Source organism: Phyllostomus discolor, chromosome 1 (genome assembly GCF_004126475.2).
Source record: "Phyllostomus discolor isolate MPI-MPIP mPhyDis1 chromosome 1, mPhyDis1.pri.v3, whole genome shotgun sequence".
NCBI classification, from domain to species: Eukaryota; Metazoa; Chordata; class Mammalia; order Chiroptera; family Phyllostomidae; genus Phyllostomus; species Phyllostomus discolor.
In genome coordinates, this window is record NC_040903.2 from 28,402,392 (window position 1) to 28,423,088 (window position 20,697).

The window sequence follows — 20,697 nt, forward strand, 5'->3', positions numbered from 1 at the left end:
ATTATGTTATAGTATGCATAAGTATTAATCTTTTTATGGATGAATAGTATTTCATTGTGAGTATATAATCCATTTTGGTTATCCATTCATCTGCTGATGAAAACATGGTTTCCTTTCACCTTGTGGCTATTAGGAATGATGCTACTATAAACATCAGTGTACAAGTTTTCACGTGAAAATACGTTTTCATTAATTTTGAGTACGTGCCGAGAAGTTGAATGGATGGGTGTGATAACTCTATGTGACCTTGTTTTAGGTACTGCTGAACTACCGTCCAGAGATGCTGCATCATTCTGCATTTCCACTAGCAATATATGAGAGTTTTTATTTCCCCTTATCCTTGCCAACACTTATTTCATATTTTTTTATTATTATGGTAGACACCTTAGTGTGAGGAAAATGCATTTTATTATGATTTTGATTTGCATTTCCTGAAAGTCCAGTGATGTTGAACACTGTGCCGTGTGCTAGCTTGCCATCTGTATCCTTTCTGTAGTTAACAGTCTGCTTCAGTTCTCTGTCCAGATTTTACATCTAATTTGCAGTCTTTGTGTTTATTTTTTAGTTACAAGAGCTCTTTATTTATTCAGGAGTTTACACCCTTATCAGATACATACTTTTCAAAATACTTTCAATATTTCTCTCCTATAGAAGTTGTCTGTCACATTCTTGACAACATTCTTTGAGGTGAAAAAATTTTAATTTTAATAAAAATTCAATGTACCTATTTTTTTTCTTTATCATTCATGCTGTTGGTGTCAAACTAAGAAACCATGATTAGATCCAAGGTCGTGAAGATTTATACTATATTTTCTTCTAATAGTTTCATAGTTGTAGATTTTATATTAAAGTTTTGTATCCATTTGGATTCACTGTTGCATCTGAAAGGATGTCAGGTTGCATCTTCATTGTCCTGCACATGGTGGCCACCCAGCTGCCCCGGCAATATTTCATAGAGAAGCTTCTACTTCCCCACAGAATGGTGTGGGAACCCTTGTTGGAAATCAGTTTGCCAGGGATGTATGGTTTTGTCACTGGACTCTCAGTTTTATTCCTTCGGTCTACATGCCCATGCATATGCCACTACCACGCTGATAAGGTAGCTTTGTACTGAGTTTGGAAACTGAAAGGTCCATGAACTTTGTTTTCTTTTTCAAGATTGTTTTGTTTATTTGGAATCCCCCTTTGAATTTGATGTAAATTTGAGGGTCAGTTTTGCCTTTTCTTTAAAAGAAAGGTCATTTTTGACTTTTGATAGATATCGAATTGAATCTATAGATCACTTTGAAGACTATTCTCTTCTTAACAGTATTGTCTACAAACCCATGACCACAGATGCCTTTCTTTTAATTAGGTCTTCCGTAAGAACAATTATACTTTTATACTTTTTTAGTGAACAATTTATCCTTTTTATATTTTTTATTGAACAATTTATTCAGCTACTCAGTTGAATTTATTCCTAGATATTTTATTCTTTGGGATATTATTGTAAATGAAGTTATTTCCTTAATTTCCTTTATAATTATTCATTGCTAATGTTGAAACTCGGACTGCTTTTTATTTTTTGCATTGATAATAAGAATAGTCAACAAGTAGATAACACATATTAAATACCAGGGTTGTTCTGAGAGCTTTGCACATGTTTATGGCCTCAAAACATAGTGGCTTGCAGTATTATAGGCCACAGGAAGGTCAACTGTATTGATATGGCTTTCAAGGTCTTTCTCATCTAGTCTTTAAACTATGCTTTTATCTGTATGTGCCTCTGCTGACACCAAAATAACTCACTGTCACCAAACACACTATGTTCTTCCATCTCTTGATGTCATTTCATTACACAATCTGTCATTTTTGGCTAGGATTTTTGCCCTAGCTCATCTGTCTGAGAGTCTCCTACTCATCCTTCAAGATTTAGCTCAAATGTTAGCTCAGCTACTTAATCGGTTCTCCTAGAGACGATCTTGGTGCTGCTCCCTGTAACAATTTGATTATGCCTCTTTTATGTTGCCTTCACCTTGGGTTGCCATTATCTTTTCTGCTTATTTTGTTGTCCTCCATTCTAGGGTTTGGTGCATTACCTGGCATAGTAGATGCTCAATAAAACTTTCCTAAATGACTGAGTGGTCCAAATACACAAAAGTAATCTATCTTGTCACAAAATGTGCTCAGCCTAGTTTGGACATACAAAAAACAGTAACCAAATTTCCACGCCTGGTATAAATCAAGAAATTTAAATTTGTAAATAAACACACTAATGGTAGTACACAAGGGGGTTTCTTTGTCTCTCTTAAACTTCCCTCCCTTTCACTCCCTAATCTTAAGATCATCTCTGTTTATCTAAAAACAAAAGAAAACACGATAAATATAGAAAGCCTACCAATGTAGTAGTTTTACTTTAAATTAAAATGTCTAACAATATTCTCCTTACACTAGCATGGAGACAAATGTTAAGAAGCAAAATGATTCCACAGGAAGTAGGCTGAGTATATTTCCAGATGATCTGAGTACTGTTTATATTCCTTATTAACAGTGTGGCACTGACTCTACAATTGGTCTCTCTGAGCCTCAGTCTCTTCACCTATAAGATGAAGCCAATACTTCCTGCCGGACACACCACAAATTATTGTGTGAGCATCATGAAAGAGAATGCTTTTGAAAGTGTGCTGTGAAACGTGATGCGCTTTACAACGAAGTGTGTAGTTGTGCACTCACCAAACACAGTTCTTGCAGGCACGGATTCTCTGTTAAGCCAGAATGACACTTGGGAGAGAATGACAGTCATGATGCAAGGCAGGTATGTCTGAATCACAAAATACCCGATTTTTCTTTTCAAGTGGAAATGAGCTGTCATTACGGTATATTCACCTGGAAGAAAAATTTAAGAAGCTTAAGAAACTGTAACAGTCAATAGTTTGCACATTTTGGAAATGGAAGGGATTAGAGGGAGAGAGCAGTGTCTGGTTTGAAAAAAGAATTTATCACATATATGACATGAAAAATATGTATCTTCTAACTCCTCCTTAACATAGCAATAATATTTAAAAGAGGATTTAATATTACCATGAAACTCGCATTGCATGTCTATTGATGGAATTTGTTTTCTCTCTAGGTCATACTTATTGACCAAGGAGCACAGGAATAATGAACACTCTCCAACCATAGACTCTTTTACCTAGTGAGGGCCCTCGTCCACATTGGTACCAACCTCAAGTTCGGTTCTCTCTGGCCCTTTAAGGTTTTGATATCTAGTCACATCTCCAAGACTGGTTCAGATTACCCACTGTTGACCCTGTCACCAATTCTGAATTTCTCAGTTTGTGTGTAAGCTTTTATTCACTGCAGTCAGTTCTATCCCATCCCCAGAGCCACCTTCCCTCCTGCTCTCTGGCTTTACATTGGCAGGATGTAAACACATTAGTTCACACAGCTGCTTCTTCTTAGAGGTGGGGGGCTCTTAGAGGTGGGGGGTCCTTAGAACAGACAGCAGCTTCCCCACACAGGCCAGTAATAATTATCTATAAACCAAGAGTTGAATCATGATAAGCTATCTAGAATAAAGGGAAAGGAATCAGAACACTATGGAAGCCGTAATACTATTTGAAGGTAAAATTGACTTGCCTGAGAAGACACACACTTTAATATGAAGTATACTTTAGATTATTTTTTCTCAAACTTTAATGCACACCTAAGGAATCTCCTTCGAATCTTGTTAAAATACAGATCCTAAGTGAGCAAGGGGTCAGGCCTGAGATTCTGAATTTCTAAAAAGCCCCCAAGATTTTAAGCGAACTGATACATTTCCAATGACTTTAACCCATTAATTTTTCTTAGGAACTATCAGACTCATTTTACTAACCTGTACTGGATTTAATTGTCTCCTTCCCAATTGACTGGCCCAACAGATCATACTGATTTAACCTGGAGCCATCAGGAGCAACTTGTACTGAATCAGATGCATTGTAAGTCCAAATATATGTGACCTCTGAGGTTGTATATGCATCTGTAGGATAGTGGAAAAAATATTTTTATCACTTTAGTAAGAACCATCAATAAAATGTAACACCAAAACTTGAATTTTTCATAGAATAATTGTTGACTAAAAAATCATTGTTGATATGTACAGAGCATATTTTTAGGATAAAAAGTGTGTGAAGCAGGTAAAGAGAGACAATCAAGATCATGAGATTATTTTCTTTGCAACCACTTTGGGGGGTGAAGAACAAATGTCCTGCTAGAGCCTGCAAAATTCAGTGGGCACTGAGGTGATGAAAATATCTCCCATAGCCCAAGGTGGTAGACAAAGACATTGTGGTAAACAGGTTATGAATGCCCATACCTCAGGTAATAAGAAATAATAATTACTTGTGAAATAATCACAGTTGAAAATAATATTGCTTTCTGGGCATAAATCAATTTAGTTAAGAATTAAATTATAGCTATCATACATAATACAATATATTTCATTAGAAAAACAAGGACTGATCATTGCGGAACAAGTAAAATAAATGAGAATGTTATACTTTCCTCAAGTTGTAAATATTTATTAAAACATTTTCATTTTAAAATCAATCAATGCACCTAGATCTCACTGGACTCTACCATCATTGCGTCTCAGGTAAGTTACAGATTCATAGGAAAAGATGAAAGACGTACAGACCAGGCATAATTTCCTGTTTTATTTGACCAAAGAAGCAGAACTGAGTGAGAGCGAGGTGATTCGAGGACTGGTGGGCTGGCAGCATGTCTCATCTTAGCCATCCCCTGGCCCTGGCATTTCCTTTGTACCTGCAGGTCCTGGTGGGGGAGCAGCTGACCTTTTCATGCAGTCAGTCGCCCCACAGCTGAATAAACAGACACCTCTTGCTACTCTACTGACCTTGTGAAGAAACTCTATGCACTTTTGCTCATGGGAATGTTTTGAAATATTAGTTACTCCTGGTCCTTGAGCAAAACTCAGCACTGTGGCCACATTCTCGATAAAGGGAGAGAATGGGCCAGCTGTCTCTGGCAGTATCTCTGTCCAGTTATCCAGGACCCTGGGAAGCTTGTTTTGCTAACATGTATATGTTTTCTAGTTCCAACTATTGTGATGCAGTAGCCCTGGTACTTACCTTGATTTAAAGTTTATGATCATAATTCAGTTCCCACTTAAACTTCAGCAACAATAAAATGAATATGTAAGTTTGTGTCTTTCTGTGTGGTCTTTTAATGGTCCCTACTAAATGTTAATATCTACAAAATGCTGGTTTCGTTGTGCATGTATTCATCTACATTCACAAGTAAAATATATTACATAAAACAATTTTTGAAATAGGATTCTAAAAATGCATGTATATATTTGTATATGTATATTTAATAGTAGAGGTATATTGATATAGTTTCCAGATGAATAAATTCTAGTTACTCTGTTTAAATTTTATGTTAGCTTTAACTAGTCAGTCACTGATGAGGGCTAAAATTACAGTAACATCAGTAATGTGGATAACTACAACTTCACTGGCAAATTTTCAAGTGGCTTGTTTTGTTCTCCTGTGGATACAAATCATGGCCCTGTTTTCAATAAAATTCAAATGGCACAGAATTTAATAATTCAAAGACACACCACGTGTACTACTTTATATTAGAAGGTCTCACAGTACTCAAACAGTTGTGGATACTAATAAACTACATAGTTCTTTAAAGTAATGGTAAAAATCATTTTTGGGTCTGACAATACTTTTGAATGGAAATAAGGGAAAACGAAACCCTGCACACGCGATGCCATGTTAAGAAACTAATGAGACACGGATGGGTGGGAACTCTGATTCACGTCTGTGGCTCCAGCTCTCGGTACCATGCCTGACATGCACAACACATTTCCAATTCCTTCTTGCTAGTTAATGAATACACTCATAGTATTTTATTATCTTAATTTCCATCATAGACGATAAAACTCTGGATGAGAGCAAAATAATACATTAAAGACAATTGACTGATTGCTCCCACATCTTTTATAAAAAAGCAATAATGTCATTTCATTGGTTGTATAGGAATATGTTTTTTATTTTTATTTTTAAAAAATGTTATTTGCTTATTTTTAGGCAGAGGGGAAGGGAGGGAGAAGAGAGGGAGAGAAATATCAATGTGTGGTTGCCTCTCACTCACCCCCAGCTGGGGACCTGGCCCACAACCCAGGCATGTGCCTTAACTAGGAATCGAACCAGAGACCCTTTGGCTCTCAGACTGGCACTCAATCCACTGAGCCACACCAGCTAGGGTGGAATATGTACTTTAGATTTGGGGCCTGGAGAGAGAAGATGTAGCAGCATCAAGCATCTATTGTTGGCAAAGACTACAAAAGTGTCAGAAAATAAACATGAAGAAAAATATATAAAGGCAATCAGAGAATGTCTAATAATAGATTTTATGTTTTACCCATATCATTTCTAGGTACAGAAAACCATATTCTCAAGCAAGTAATACTCCACTACTCTGTAGACACGCTATAAAGATTTTTTATTTTCATTTAAAATAACTTCAGATGTATTTATTTCATATCTAGAATGGTAACATAACCTCATTTATATCTGGTGTTTTAATAGCTCTAACTTGCCCACTGAAAAATGTTTCCTTCTTACACCATTACTGCATCATGAATATGTCCTTTCTTTGGTATCAAGTTTTTTTTTTCAATTTCCTCTTTAATGCCACTTATGCAATGCAAATGTGTTTTTCCCTGCGACATCTGCTGAGTTTTTTCAACATCATATTTACGTTGTGTAACATGATTGACTATCTTAAATAATTTTGGGAGAAATGCCAGTATTGAAGTGGTGGTTTCCATGACAATAAAGGAAGGCTTTGTAGTTAAACAAAGAAGAGATTCTCAAAGAAAATTGAGAGCTGACACCTTTTGTATGTAAGAACAGAAAAAAACAAGTCTGAACTTCTCATTCTACAAAACTATGGTCATCAGAATAATTAGAGGCTTTTGCATTCATATTAACCATCATTCTTTCCTTTCACTTGCTACAGTCTGTGGGGAGAAGGCACATTACTCAGTCAGAAATATTTTTAATCAGGTTTGAGAACTGCATCTCTATTCAAGAAAAAAGAAATGTCAAGAGCTGCCCCAAATGGACAAAGATGGAGGCGCTGGAAAGAGCAATGTTTCTTAAAAGGTCAGGCAATGGGATGTGTTCACACAAGAGAGAAGCTGTCTAGTATCGTCTATGAATTTATCCTGAACCTGCCCTGCATGCCTTGTGGGCCCAGGGAGATGGCTTGACCTTCCCTCTTTCCAATTATCCCGGGAGAGTAAATGCTTCTGCTTGACACACAAGATATAACCTCAGTGACCTAAATATGGCCAAATGCACAGAGCCATTGCTGCAATAGTCTCTGTACACAAAAGATGTCCGCATGTAGCAATCTAGCTACCTAATCTCTTTCAAATTTATTTTAGGAAATTAAAAAAAAAACACCTTCTATTAGTTAGAAAGCAGAAAGATAATTGCACAGATCCAGCATCTGTGCCTGCCATTTGCAACAGGCTGTTGGCTACTTTAATAAACAATGGAATCTATCCTTTACAATTGATACTTAGCTGACAAAAATAAAACATTTATTTTGTATGTTTTAATGTATTAGCACTTGGCAAACACGGGAAATGGCACAGTCCTGATTATGATAGAGCTCCTGGTCTAATTTACATATTTACAAAAACACACCATGTTTTTTATTAGCAATCATGTAAGTGATAATATAAATACCAGGATTAAAATATAATGATATTTGAGAGTACAGGAGGGTTAGCCAACTTTTTTGTGATGGGAATTTACTTTTGTATCTTAATATTGAAGAATTGAGCATTCAATAATATGATAAGAAATATAAAATTAAGCAGTGCTGCTGACTATCCTTGATATTGTTGACCCAAAACATGTAACTTCATCCCCATACTTACAGCTGCCAAATTTCAGAGGACACGAGTGAGCATCCATTGGAAAATCCTCCAAATGCATTGGACATTCGGCTTGAACTGTAAGCCTAAAAGTCAAAATTCCACTCTTTGTTTAAGTAAATTGGCAAGTGAAGATAAATCACTCCTTACTGTTGTCAACAGAATTAATGATGATGGAGAGCTTTATAGCATCTTATTAGGGTAATTAACATTTAAACATGTTTTTTTCTCTCACATTTAGACCATACTTTAGAAGACATTAACATATGTAAAATCTGAGTGTAAGTAACAATAATATTTATTTACCAAGTATGGTTTAACCATACTTTACTCTGTGGCTTGTTAAAAAGTTAAGTTTTATACGCAGTTTTGAATAACTACTTTCCCATTAACTTTACTACTCACATTTGAAATGTTAGAGAAAAATTTTTAAAAATCTCTATAATGAAAAAATATATTTTTTCTATCATCTCATCAACAGCCATATAACAAAACTGATATATGAATTCAATATTAATTCAGAGGAGCTTTCTTCAAAAATGTGTAAGCTTTGAGCCAGTATCATATATAGATACATGAATATAAATATGGAAATAGATACTCTGTATTTTCCCATGTATAATGCATCCTTTTTTGCTAAATTTTTGAGGAAAAATAAGCACACACATTTTACATGGGTAGTACTAATTCTATATCTATATAAATGTTTGTAATTCTCTTACTTATGCTTATGCATTAAAAGTGTAGTTCTACAAAGCAATAAAGATATTTGTATGCAAAATAATACCCTGGAATATGATCATTGGTTTTGTTTCTAAATATAAATAAATAAATAAATAATTGAGTGAAAAAACTGAAATGAAAAATTTTTCCTGAAAGCTTGGGGAAAAATTGTGGGTGTGCATTGTATGCGGAGACACATTTAGATGTATCTCATAAAAATATCTTGTTGCCACTAGGTTACATTACGCGTGTTATATACCACGTATTTTTCTGTGCCCTTATGAGCACAGTACAAAGTAATCAGCAAATTTATAACAGAGTTATTAGTCATTCCACTTCACACAAAGGTAAAGTATATAAGACATGTGTTAAATGGAACAAATGAAAATATTTCTTAGGACCAAAACAAATGGGGGCAAAATTTAACTATAGATTATGTACTTCTAATAGAACTCCATGAAATATTTCCAAAACTATGTGTGCTCTGTCTGTATTTTGTTTAAACTCCAAATTTCCAATTATTGTCTTAATCCATAAGAATGATCAAAATGTGCAAAATCACAGAGGTACAGCCTCTGTTTTGCAAAATTCAGAGAAAGAGACACTTCCATTTTAGGTCATGGTCATTAGTAAAATGAGTCCACGGGAGTTTTTTTCTTTCAAGATCAGGACTTCATGAAAGACCTTTCTTACAGAATTTTCTCAACTGAAATCTACCATTTAACGTTGTATATGAAATAAAAATACATAAAATGCCTGCAATGCACATCTGTCTAAATATGATGTTGATGAAAGTCACCTATGCTTTAAGGTACTTTCAACACGTTAATTTTACATTATACATCACTTTATTAGATTTCTGATGATTTCTTTTTTACATAATAGAAGCAACCTATTTTGAAAGATGAATTCATGGGAATACTTAAAATGGGGCAGTGGTGTTAACAACAATACATTCAGTCCATTCAGCGCCACAACAGTACCTTCCTTTAGCTGATTTTTTAAGGTTGAATCAATGAAGATGATGTTACATGACATTTTTTGATTTACAAAATGGCAATTTTTACATGCTTCGATCTGAGACATATGCTTACGATATCCAATTTACTTGCAAGTTTTATTAAAAAAATTAACTCTGAGTTTTAAAAAATAATGTTTTTTCTTTCAAGCAGCTTCATAAAAAGAAACAAAACATTAAATGAAATATAAGCTTGTTTAAAAATCCCTTAAATTTTTGATGGGCTATCTAATGAGATCTTAAAAATAAAATTACATGCTAGTAAAAAAAATTGTCATGCTATGAAACTGTATTTAATTAAAATATAGTATGAAAAATAAGTAGTTAAAAAATCAATTCTTAATAGTAAAGGCACTTCTTAAATTTTAACACCCTAAGATGAGAATCAAAGTCATAAATACTACTTGATATTTATATTTTTAATATGTATACAATTACAAAGAATATTATAGGTACCTCAATAATCTGCTATGAAAATATTCAACTTGTGTTAACATTTGACAATGAGGTTGGATGGTTTTTTGATACGTGGGTTTCTCAGCATCTAAATGCAACATACCGAACCTACAAACATACCTCATGGTGTACAGCAGCGTCCCGTCATCCTGGATTCGAAGAAGCTTATTTGGCATTGTCATGTTATGAGCTACCGATTTTTTCCCATTGTGGAAGAAAGTGTCTGGAGTCCAGATTTTGCTAGCCATTAAATTGTTAAGTCGAAGGATGTTCATAGGACCTTTAAATTTTAATCTCTCGTCTTTCCACTTTTGCCGAAAGAAAACATCTATTGTATATTCCTGAAATATAAAATAACATTCTTTTGAAAATAATAAATATTTTAAAGACAAGGAATACAAAACTCCAGTAACATCATTTCAAAGGAGAGAAAGCTGTATTGAGAGAAGTAAATTTTGAATCAGAAATATCATTCCTTTCCCTTACAATGGGATAAAGCATATGTATTTACACAGGTACCTACATATTATTATGAAAATAAAAATGCATTTACTTTATCTAGTCTTATTTACTTGAACAAATTCTCCATGCAAACTGCATTACTTTGTTCTATAGTTCCAAACTTGGAGAAGGGGGCATGCTTGGGGCAAGATTGGGTGGATTGTTTTGTCATTTAATGTAAGAAAGAAATATCAGGGAGCCTTCTCAGTAGGAAAAAAATAAAGGAAAAGAAAAAATAGAAACAAGTATTAAACACACTGTCAGATCTGTATGAGTCATCATCTCCTGTTGCCAAAGAAACTAGAATATCTTGTTTTTTAAAATACAAAAAAAATGGCAAAATATCATATCATTAGCAAGAATGTATTAGAAGATAACAATGATTTTCATAATTTTTTTTAATAAAAAGACTAAGTTATTCATTATTATATTTGACAAGTTATTGTATTTGTATTCAAAGACAAATACTTTGCAAATAAATTCCTTCAGGTTAAGATGTACTATTAAATATTCATACAGACTAGCTAACGATCAATTCTTTTATTATCATTCCCCAACACTGTCTTAGCTGAATCTCTCTCTCTTTCTGTACTGTCCTCCCTCACCCCATCTTTCTCCCTCCTTCCCTTCTCCCTCTTTTTCATTGACCCCCTCTCCTGCTTCCTCCCTCCGTTCCCTCCTTTTACTTCCATCTCCATCTCTCTTAACAGAAGAGAATGCATACATTTTAGATGAGATACACAATTCACAATTGTGATTAATGCTGACAATCTATTAGGTTGTCAGCATTAATCAAATTTTTGTCCACTCACATTTGTGCAAACATTCAAATTTTTGTCCACTCACATTTGTGCAAACATTTACATGATAAATAATTATGATTTTCAGTTATACACTTGAGACTGGAAATTCAGAAACTGCCCCTGGAGCACAATGTCACAGTTATCATGTGAGCAAATAAATGCTTCAGCAGTTAGCAATTTCACTTAAAATTGTGTGTGTAGAAAGAGGCAGATTAAAAAAGCCATATGCTTATGAAAATATCAAGCATTTGTGCAAATCTTAGTCAAGCAAATGAAAGTAGATGATTCTCAGTGATCCCTCAGAAATGGAATGGCTGGAGATGAAAAGCATCAGCCAGGGGTACTGGCCAATGAATAGGACATGTAAGTAGCTTTGGGCTCCTGAAGCTTAGGAGAAAATTTCACAATCGAACACACCCTCATTCTCCATGGGTCAATCATTGCTTAAATATTTAATTACATATGGTTGAAATTCAAGTAGCCACAACAAAAAGCTGGGTTAATAAATGAGTGTATATGATAAGCTTTTATGCAAGGATTTCTTTCCAACTGTGTTTCCCTTCAATTCAAACTGAATGTGAATCCCAATGACATGTACTTTTCCAGGCCAACTCAAGGTATTTTACAACTTTTTATCAAATTTCAAATTCCATGTTTCTATTTCTATGACATTATGGTATTTCTATTGTTTTTAGAAGCTATTGCTATGGCAATCATTTCCTACAGACATCCCACACAGGAGACACAGAAGGTTCCCAAACAGTAAGTGAATGACAAGTGGGATAACTGAACCGTGTTGTACGTGCATCTTCAACCTAACAAAACATTGTCAAATGGAAACCCTAGGGCCACTGGCAATGTATACAATTCCTTGTTCCTTTACAACTTGGGATAGGTGGAATACTTCATTTTAGCCATTGTGGTTGGTGTAAAATGTTTCATAGTGCAACTATTTGGATTTCCCTGTTAAACCAGTGACATTTAATGCATATTCATATGTTTATTAAATACTCTAGTTTTTTCTTATGGAATTTCTGTTCATTTCATTTACTCAGTCTCCTTTAGGTTGCCTTTTTATTATTGAGTTATAGAAATTCTTTGTATTTTCTATGTATGAATTTTTTAAACACAAACTTTATAAGAATTCTAATATTGTAAACCATACAATATATAATAGATATATCCCAGAATGCTTCCTATAAAGATGTAAAAGTTCTGCTTTTAACATTTAGGTCCTGGAATTATTTTGTATCATATAAAGTAAAGATCCGACCTTTTTTTTTCTAATGGGAAAAACAATTTTCTATTAAGTGGTCCATCTTTCCCCACAGATCTAAATGGCCCCTCTCTCATGTATTTAGCATCAGAATAGGTTTGGCTCTGTTTCTGAAATTTCTGTTCCATTGTTTATTCTACATTGTTTCTAAACTCATGGTTACTATTGCTATATAAAAAGTATAACTAATAGAGTTTTTATTATTGTTCAGTCAAAGACATAACTTCCATTATGGCTCTTCCTTTTTTATGTAGGAGATATTGTAACAGGTCTTTATATTTCCAAATGTATTGCTTTATTTACTTATATCTTGTCAATGATGTTTAATTTTACTGCAATCGTGATAAGAGACTATGCTCTGTGTTGGGAACCGCCCTGCCTGGTATCAGAAGCTGTAACCCCCACCAAGGCTAAGGCTAAGGGAACACCCTTGGAACCATAAGCCAGCCAGGAGACAAGCTTATCTCCCTGGCAGGAGCACCACTTCTGCTCCTTCAAACCTCACCCTGCCTGGACCCCAATGCTTGGTCAGTTAGCCAATGACAGGTAAGACTCCCCAAGGGGGGAACGACCTACGACAGGCACGATCACGTAGGAGGCCCCCAAAAGAAGGACTTTGGGGGCTACGGCAAAAGGGGGTAATGGACTCTCACCCTTTGGCTTTGACAAAGCTCGAGTCCTCCTGCTCTGCAAGAAAATCTCTTAATCCCTTGGCTGCCTTACTTCCCTTGCTCCACCTAAGCCTGAAACAATGACAGGGTGGTGCCGCCCTGTGCTGGCAAGGGCGGGTTCCCCAGGTGATCAGGCCTAAGAAAGAACATGTAAATTCCTGCGAAACCTTCTTTGTTTAGAATGCTCTCAGTTGAATGAGAAGGGTCCAAGGAGGAAGTTAGTTTGTTCCTTAAAGTCTTACAGCTCTTTGACCCTGACTCAAAATAGGCCCTCAGACTTCCTTGTTATCTATCGTTTGATCCTTACTTCCTCGAAATGAGTAATGTGCTTTACCTGAATTCTTATGCAAAACGAACCCAATAAAAGCCAGTTTGGATGGTAAATTGGCACACTTCCCACTAGAGGGGGTGGCCGGTCCGTCCCTACTTCTCCACAGAAACTGGTCTATCTCTGTGCATGTTTTTTCTCGTGTTTTGACAAGCCATCCGCAGCGTTCCATGATCACTGCTGGCCAGTGACCCACGCACGCATCAGCTCTGAAGATACTAATTATTTCCAACTTTTTGAAAATATCTTCATATTTCTTGTTGAATCAGACCATTTCCATTTTTTAATGGTAACTTAGTCTATTAACATTTAATATTAACTTTTAACATATTGAACATATATTCACTATATCATTTTATCAATGATAATTAAAATAGTGAGAATAAAAATTAATTATTTATATATATATATATGTTTCATGATTAATTGATGGAAATAAACAAGAAAAAACTCTAGAAGAGTTTTTTCTAGAGGAAGAGGAACCAGAAAAACACAGACACTTGTAGAAGGAGTAAGGAGACAAGAAAATTTAAGAAGCAAATCGAGATTTACCATGTAAAATAGTGTTGAAATATCTTAAAAGGAGAAAGAGTTTAGAGCTGGAATGTAGTGGGGTGAGGAATGGAAAAAGACTACAACTGGGGAAAAAGTACAGTCCCTCAGTCCTGAATTGGTAAATGTCTTTAATGGAAATCAGTGTTTCACCAGTAAAATCTAGAGACTGGCTATTATCATTTTGTTACTGCCAAGCAAAGCCCACCTAAAATACAGAAGCTTAAAGTAGCAACCAGTTATTATTAACTCAGAAGTCCTGAGAGTAAGGGTCAGCTGATCTCACCTGGGCTCCATTGATCTCAGCTGTTCTCACTAATGCATATGTGGGTTAGTTGGCCATTGGCTGATCTGGGCTCGCATCCTCACATGATCACTGGGGCATCTCAGCTGTGTTTCGAGTATATCTTGTCCTACTCTACAGACCAGGGGACAACTTGGGGCTTATTTTTCTCATGACAATAGCATAAGTGCAAAATCACAAACCTCAATGAACAGGCCCACTTCAAGTCATTGCTTGTGTAATGTCTTTTAACAATCCATTGGCCAAAGCAAGTCACATGGTTGAAGTGAGTGACAAATATTATATCAGGTCCACCCATTCTTAGTGGAAAAGTATTTAAAGTTCAAAAATAGATGCAGATATACAAAGAAGCAAAGAATGGGGACCATCATTGCAATATATCACACTAGCCCTCTTTAAGTGAAAAATAAACTATTTGTGAATGAACAGATTGAGAGCATCTAAAATGTAATTTCATCACATGACTCCAGTGAAAGTCCCATGGGTTTAATACCATGCAGGCAGGCTCATTATCACTTAGTTAAAAAAAAAAATCTGTAACTGCACTTTACATAAATGAAGAGAAAACCAAAACCTGTGAGCAGAAGTAGGATTATCAGCTTAGAGCAATGGTTTACAAAGTAGAATATGTACATCCATTTGGGTACGGGAAGAAATTGTTAGAATCTTTATTTTTATACAGAATTCTTATGGGAATATAGGAAGTAAATGAAGCTTTGCTATTAGATAATATATGGAATGATATCGGCATTCTCACAATGTCCATAAGTAGATTCTGGTCATATGTAAAGTGTCCTGCAGGAAGAAAAGGACCTGCAACTAGGAGTGATCACGTGCTGCCACATTCAGTTGTTCACAGGGTACTGTGATTAATACTTAGGTGACTTTGCAAGTTACAACATCTAACTCCCTCACATAAATGGACAGATGGTTTCAAGGAGGGATCACAATACCTGATATCAAACTATGTTATAAGGCCACTGTAATCAAGACAGTCTGGTACTGGCATAAGAACAGACACATAGATTAGTGGAACAGAATAGAGAGCCCAGAAATAAACCCATGTCTCTATGATCAATTAATGTTTGACAAAGGGAACAAGAACATAAAATGGAGTAAAAATAGGCTCTTCAACAAATGGTGTTGGGAGAACTGGACAGTTACATGCAAAAAAAAAAAAAAAGAAAGAAAGAAATTTGACCACCAACTTACACCATACAAAAAACAAGCTCAAGATAGAAGACATAAATATGTCATGACACCATAAAAGTCCTACAGGAGAACATAGGCAGAAAAATCTGAGATATTCCATGTAGCAATATCTTCACCAACACGTCCCTTAGAGCAAAGAATATAAAGGAAAGAATAAACAAATGGGACTACATCAAATTAAAAATCTTCTGCACTGCTAAAGAAAACATCAACAAAATGAAAAGGCAATGAACTATATGGGAAAATATATTTGCCAATGATACCTTGGACAAGGGTTTGATCTCCAAAATATATACAGAACTCACACAACTTCACAACAGGAAGACAAACAATCCAATTAAAAAATGGGCAAAGAACCTGAACAGACACTTCTCCAAGGAGGACATACAAAGGACCCAGAGACATATGAAAAGATGCTCAGCATCACAAGTCATCGGAAAGATGCAAATTAAAACCACAATGAGATACCACTTCACACCAATCAGAGTGGCCATCATAAACAAATCAACAAACAACAAGTGCTGGTGAGATTGTGGACAAAAGGGAACCCTAGTGCACTGTTGGTGGGAACAAAGACTGGCACAGCCACTGTGGAAAACAGTACAGAATTTTGTCAACAAAATAAAAATAGAACTGCCTTTTGACCCAGCAGTACCACTGCTGGGACTATACCCTAGGAATCCTGAAACACTATATCAAAAGAACCTATGCACCCCAATGTTCATAGCAGCACTATTTACAATAGCCAAGTGCTGTAAACAGCCTAAGTGTTCATAAATAAATGAGTGAGTCAAAAAACTGCAGTACATTTACACAATGGAATACTACACAGCAGAAAGAAAGGAGGAACTCCTACCCTTTGTGACAGCATGGATGGATATGGAGAGCATTATGCTAAGTGAAACCAGGCAGTGAAAGACAAATACCATACGATCTCACCTATGAGCAAAACCTAATCAACAAAACAAGCAAGCAAAATAGAAAAGGAAGCACTGAAATAAAGAACAAACTGACAGTAACCAGAGGGGAGAGGGATGGGGGGTAACAGGGGAAAGCAGGAGATGGATCAGTCAATGTACATTTACGAAGGACCCATGGACAAAGACAACTGGGGGGTGGATATAATGTGGGTGGTGAAAGGTGGGTAAGGCAGGGGAGAGTAATGTGGGAAAATGGGGAAAACTGTAATTGAACAATAATAAAAAAACAAACACACAAAAAGATTATTGCTAAACGACACAATGGATTGAACAAAACATTAATAGTTACATAAACACTAGTGAAGAAGAAAAAGATATATTTATTGTGTGCCTAATATGAGCTCTTCATTAGCCACATTAAAAATGATGAAATAATCAACTCTCAAACAAAATCCATAAAAGAAGATTTATAATTATCATTGAGTCTATTTAAAATATAGGTTTACACTCACTGTTTTAATGATTAAAAAGGAAGGATAATGAGACAACCAATTAGATATCCACTAAGAAGAACGGCATTTCCAAACCAATTATTTACATGTGATTGCCTTAAATTCATATAAAATGCATATTCTCAATATTAAAAAGAATATTCTTGAAAGATTTCTTGAAATAAACTTCAAGTGTGCCACAAGTATGTACAGTAACAGTAATAACGCAATTTGTGTGTTACAAGAAATTTGCCAGAACAATAGGGAACAACGCAACCTCTTCATCCAAACTCAGGACTTGAACCATGAACCGAGATTCTAAAAGAAATAAATAATGACACAACCATATACAAAATCCTTCAGAGAGTACACAAACAAGTGCAGAGCAAAGTTAGGAAAAAACAAAAACTCACATGGGCATAGGAGCATAGAGCTACCCTATGGGCAATGCACAGGGGACATGAGACGGATTGTTAGATAGAACTGAAGTGAAAGAATCCATAAACTTCCAGCTCTAAAGAACTCTTTATAAGAAATGTAACCCAACTTTCCTTTTCATAGATGAGGTTATAGATAAATTCAGTGAATTTCCTGTTTCTAAGCTTGTTAGGGGCAAAACCAAGGGAAGGATATAGTTTTCAGTCCAATATTTTACTACCACTAACCATTATTTCCATGACTTGTATTACAAACAAAGAAATTCCCTTCTATTGCATAGTTTGTTGCATAAACGTGATTCTAAGGACATATTAACTTAGTGGAGAGAGCATATTTTTAGTGCCTGGGTACATTAATTATAAGTCACTGCTTGTAGCCTGTTTCTGATTAATTGTACCTACTCACTAAAACATCCAAATGGTAGGACTGCTTTTGGAGTGATTTCTCACTTACTTTGATTTACTGAGTATATTTTAAAGTACTAAAGTTTACTTCATTATGCCCTTTTTGCTCATAAAGGCTAGTCTCCTCTGAGTGAATTCCAATCAGTGTGTTTCTTATGTAACAAAGAAAAATTGGATTTATAAAGCATGTATGTAGCAATTAAACAACAACTCTGGAAAATACAGTGATGGTTAAACTCAAATGCTTTTGTTGGTGCTCAAAGAGGCTGAACAACAAATTTAAGCCAGTATTATTTGCAATTCAAAAATCACAGAAAGTAAGAAGCTTCAAAACAGAACAGCACAGTGTCCATAAATTCAACTGATACAAGATCATGAAACACTATCATGCAAAGAAGCTCACACAAATGGAATGCAGAACAGCATAGATGCAACACATTCAGACCGCTGTGCAGGTGGGGTTTCTGGGCTATCCTTTGGAACTGGATGCCAGGCACGTTTCACAAGCAAATTAAAAACTCATGTTAAAAATTCATATTATAATAGTAAATTTTTAAAATACATATAAGTGAAGCATTCAAAATGGTTAATAGTTATAATATGTTCATTGCAACTCACTTTGATATAATTTGTTATTTAAAATTCATAATAAGCTTACTAAGTACGCAAAGGTATCAACATTTCATAGATAGAGACCACTTTCAAAGGCACATTCATTTAAAAATAAAAGAGAGAAAGCCAAAGTTTGAACTCAAACTTTAAGCTTCCTACACCAAGTTCTTTTCATTATACCATACATAAAATAAATTCTCGGAGGCAGGACATTAGAGTGAAGTTCCCTTCTTTTATAGATCAATAAATGCATGGATTATGGAAGGCAACACGGAGAAATTAGTTGCAAGGCTGACATTGGAGTTTTATAATCTCTGTCAAAGTCTTTCCACATTTAAAACTGACTCACACAAAACTGAAGGATATCAACAAGAATAACAAATTGAGTAATATGAAATAGATGGTAAGAGTGTGGGCCCTTAAATCAGATAGACCAGACTACCTGAACTTGAGCAGGTTCGTTCTCTACTTAAATTGACTTATCTGTAAAGTGGTGTTAATAATAAAATCGGTTGTACTTTCTAAAACTCTTGTAAAGATAAAGTGAGATAATATGTGTAAAGTTCTTAGAAACTGAATCTCAAAGTAACCTGGCTTAAATCACCTTCAAAGCTTTCTTCTCCCCCATTTCCCATACTCAACAAAAGGATGTCCTGACGAGGGAGGGAACACCTAGTACCGAAGGTCACAAAGTAAAGTACCAGGTAGAGGCTGAGGAGGAGGCCACAAGCAGCCCATCAAAGAATAAGCTGCGGTTGTTTTTTGGTGTTTGGAGTAATAAAGACATCATAGAGAAGAAATCCAAAGTGTGCCCCATGAAAGAGCCTGTGTTTATCTACCAGCCATTCAAATGGCATTGACTGCCAAGAGAAATTATCAATAGAACAAGTTAAGTAAAACATGTTTATGCTCCTTTTTTATAACCTCCCTTCTTGCCTCAACTCTGGGAGACCCAGACAGAGAAAAAGAGTAGAACATGGACTGTCACCCACTGTACATCCCATAGCTGTGAACATACCTGAGAAAAAAAGATCTAAATGGCATAAGAGATTGAGGTTTAAATAGGACTTCCTGGACTCGATATTTAAAAGTGTGGATAAAGCTACAGGATGCATCTGACACCATGAATGAAGCCTTGCTGAGTTTGGACCGTAGAATTTCTAAAGTCCTTGCAATGAAGTCCAGATGCTTTCTCACAGCCCCCAAGGCCCAGTATAACCTCCCCCACCCTCACCTCTCTGGCCTGGTGCTCAGCAATTCTCTCCCCATTCCCCACTCTCTCCTGCAGCAGCACTGATATGGCGGGGCCTCTGATGCCTGGTGCTCCATCTTACTACTCATTGACCTCTACTGCAGTCTGTCCCCTTCTCACCCCAACATTTGGTCAACTTTTACTTCTGAGAACAAGGACCATAATCACCTTCTTACATGCTGTGTCACCAGCATCTAATAATTTGCCTGGAACACAGGAAATAAGCAAAATTAGTCTATGAATGAATGAATGAATGAGAGGATTCATTGGAAATTAAATATTGTGACAAGGATTCTGGCAACGACAGCACAAAGGGGGCATGAGGAGAAAGGCATCAGCAGGATCAGATGGAAGAAAACTCTCTGATATCTTACAGCAAAGTCACCAGCATGCAATACCCTGATTCTTAAATTCACAAGTGAGAACCTTGGCTTGGTTGTGTTCGCATAAATACATTAAACTAATCACAGTGGGCTTTTATTATATATAATTGTTACATTTTGAAGAATGTTGACATATATTTCAAAAGCCATGCCATAATAAGTTCTCTGGTAGCTACGGTATGTTTTAGTTTTATTTAGGAATGTTTTGGCTTTTGGGGAGGCAATGGGCTATACATCTGTTTATGATCTGGTTCTGAGTTATTTTCTAGCCTCATCACCTTTCAAATCTCTAAGAGCATTCTAGGCTCCTATTACACTGAACTTTTATATTTTACTAAACTCAATCAGTTCTAATTTGTGCTAAAGCACTCTTTTCATTATATCACTGGCCAGCCAACCATATTTGTCCTC

The 20,697-nt window shown here is 35.6% G+C and overlaps 1 protein-coding gene across 4 annotated transcripts in view; it reads right to left on the reverse strand.

The window, feature by feature from the left end:
- Nucleotides 1-20,697, reverse strand: part of GABRA2 (gamma-aminobutyric acid type A receptor subunit alpha2) — a 108,370-nt gene that overhangs the window by 36,621 nt on the left and 51,052 nt on the right. For all 4 annotated transcript variants that reach the window (XM_028508004.2, XM_028508003.2, XM_036020122.1 and 1 more), the window contains exons 5-8: nucleotides 10,260-10,480; nucleotides 7,946-8,028; nucleotides 3,857-4,000; nucleotides 2,713-2,865 (exon numbers count right to left, since the gene is read on the reverse strand). In XM_028508004.2, coding sequence (XP_028363805.1) covers nucleotides 2,713-2,865; nucleotides 3,857-4,000; nucleotides 7,946-8,028; nucleotides 10,260-10,480 — 601 coding nt within the window. The remainder of the gene's footprint in view (nucleotides 1-2,712; nucleotides 2,866-3,856; nucleotides 4,001-7,945; nucleotides 8,029-10,259; nucleotides 10,481-20,697) is intronic.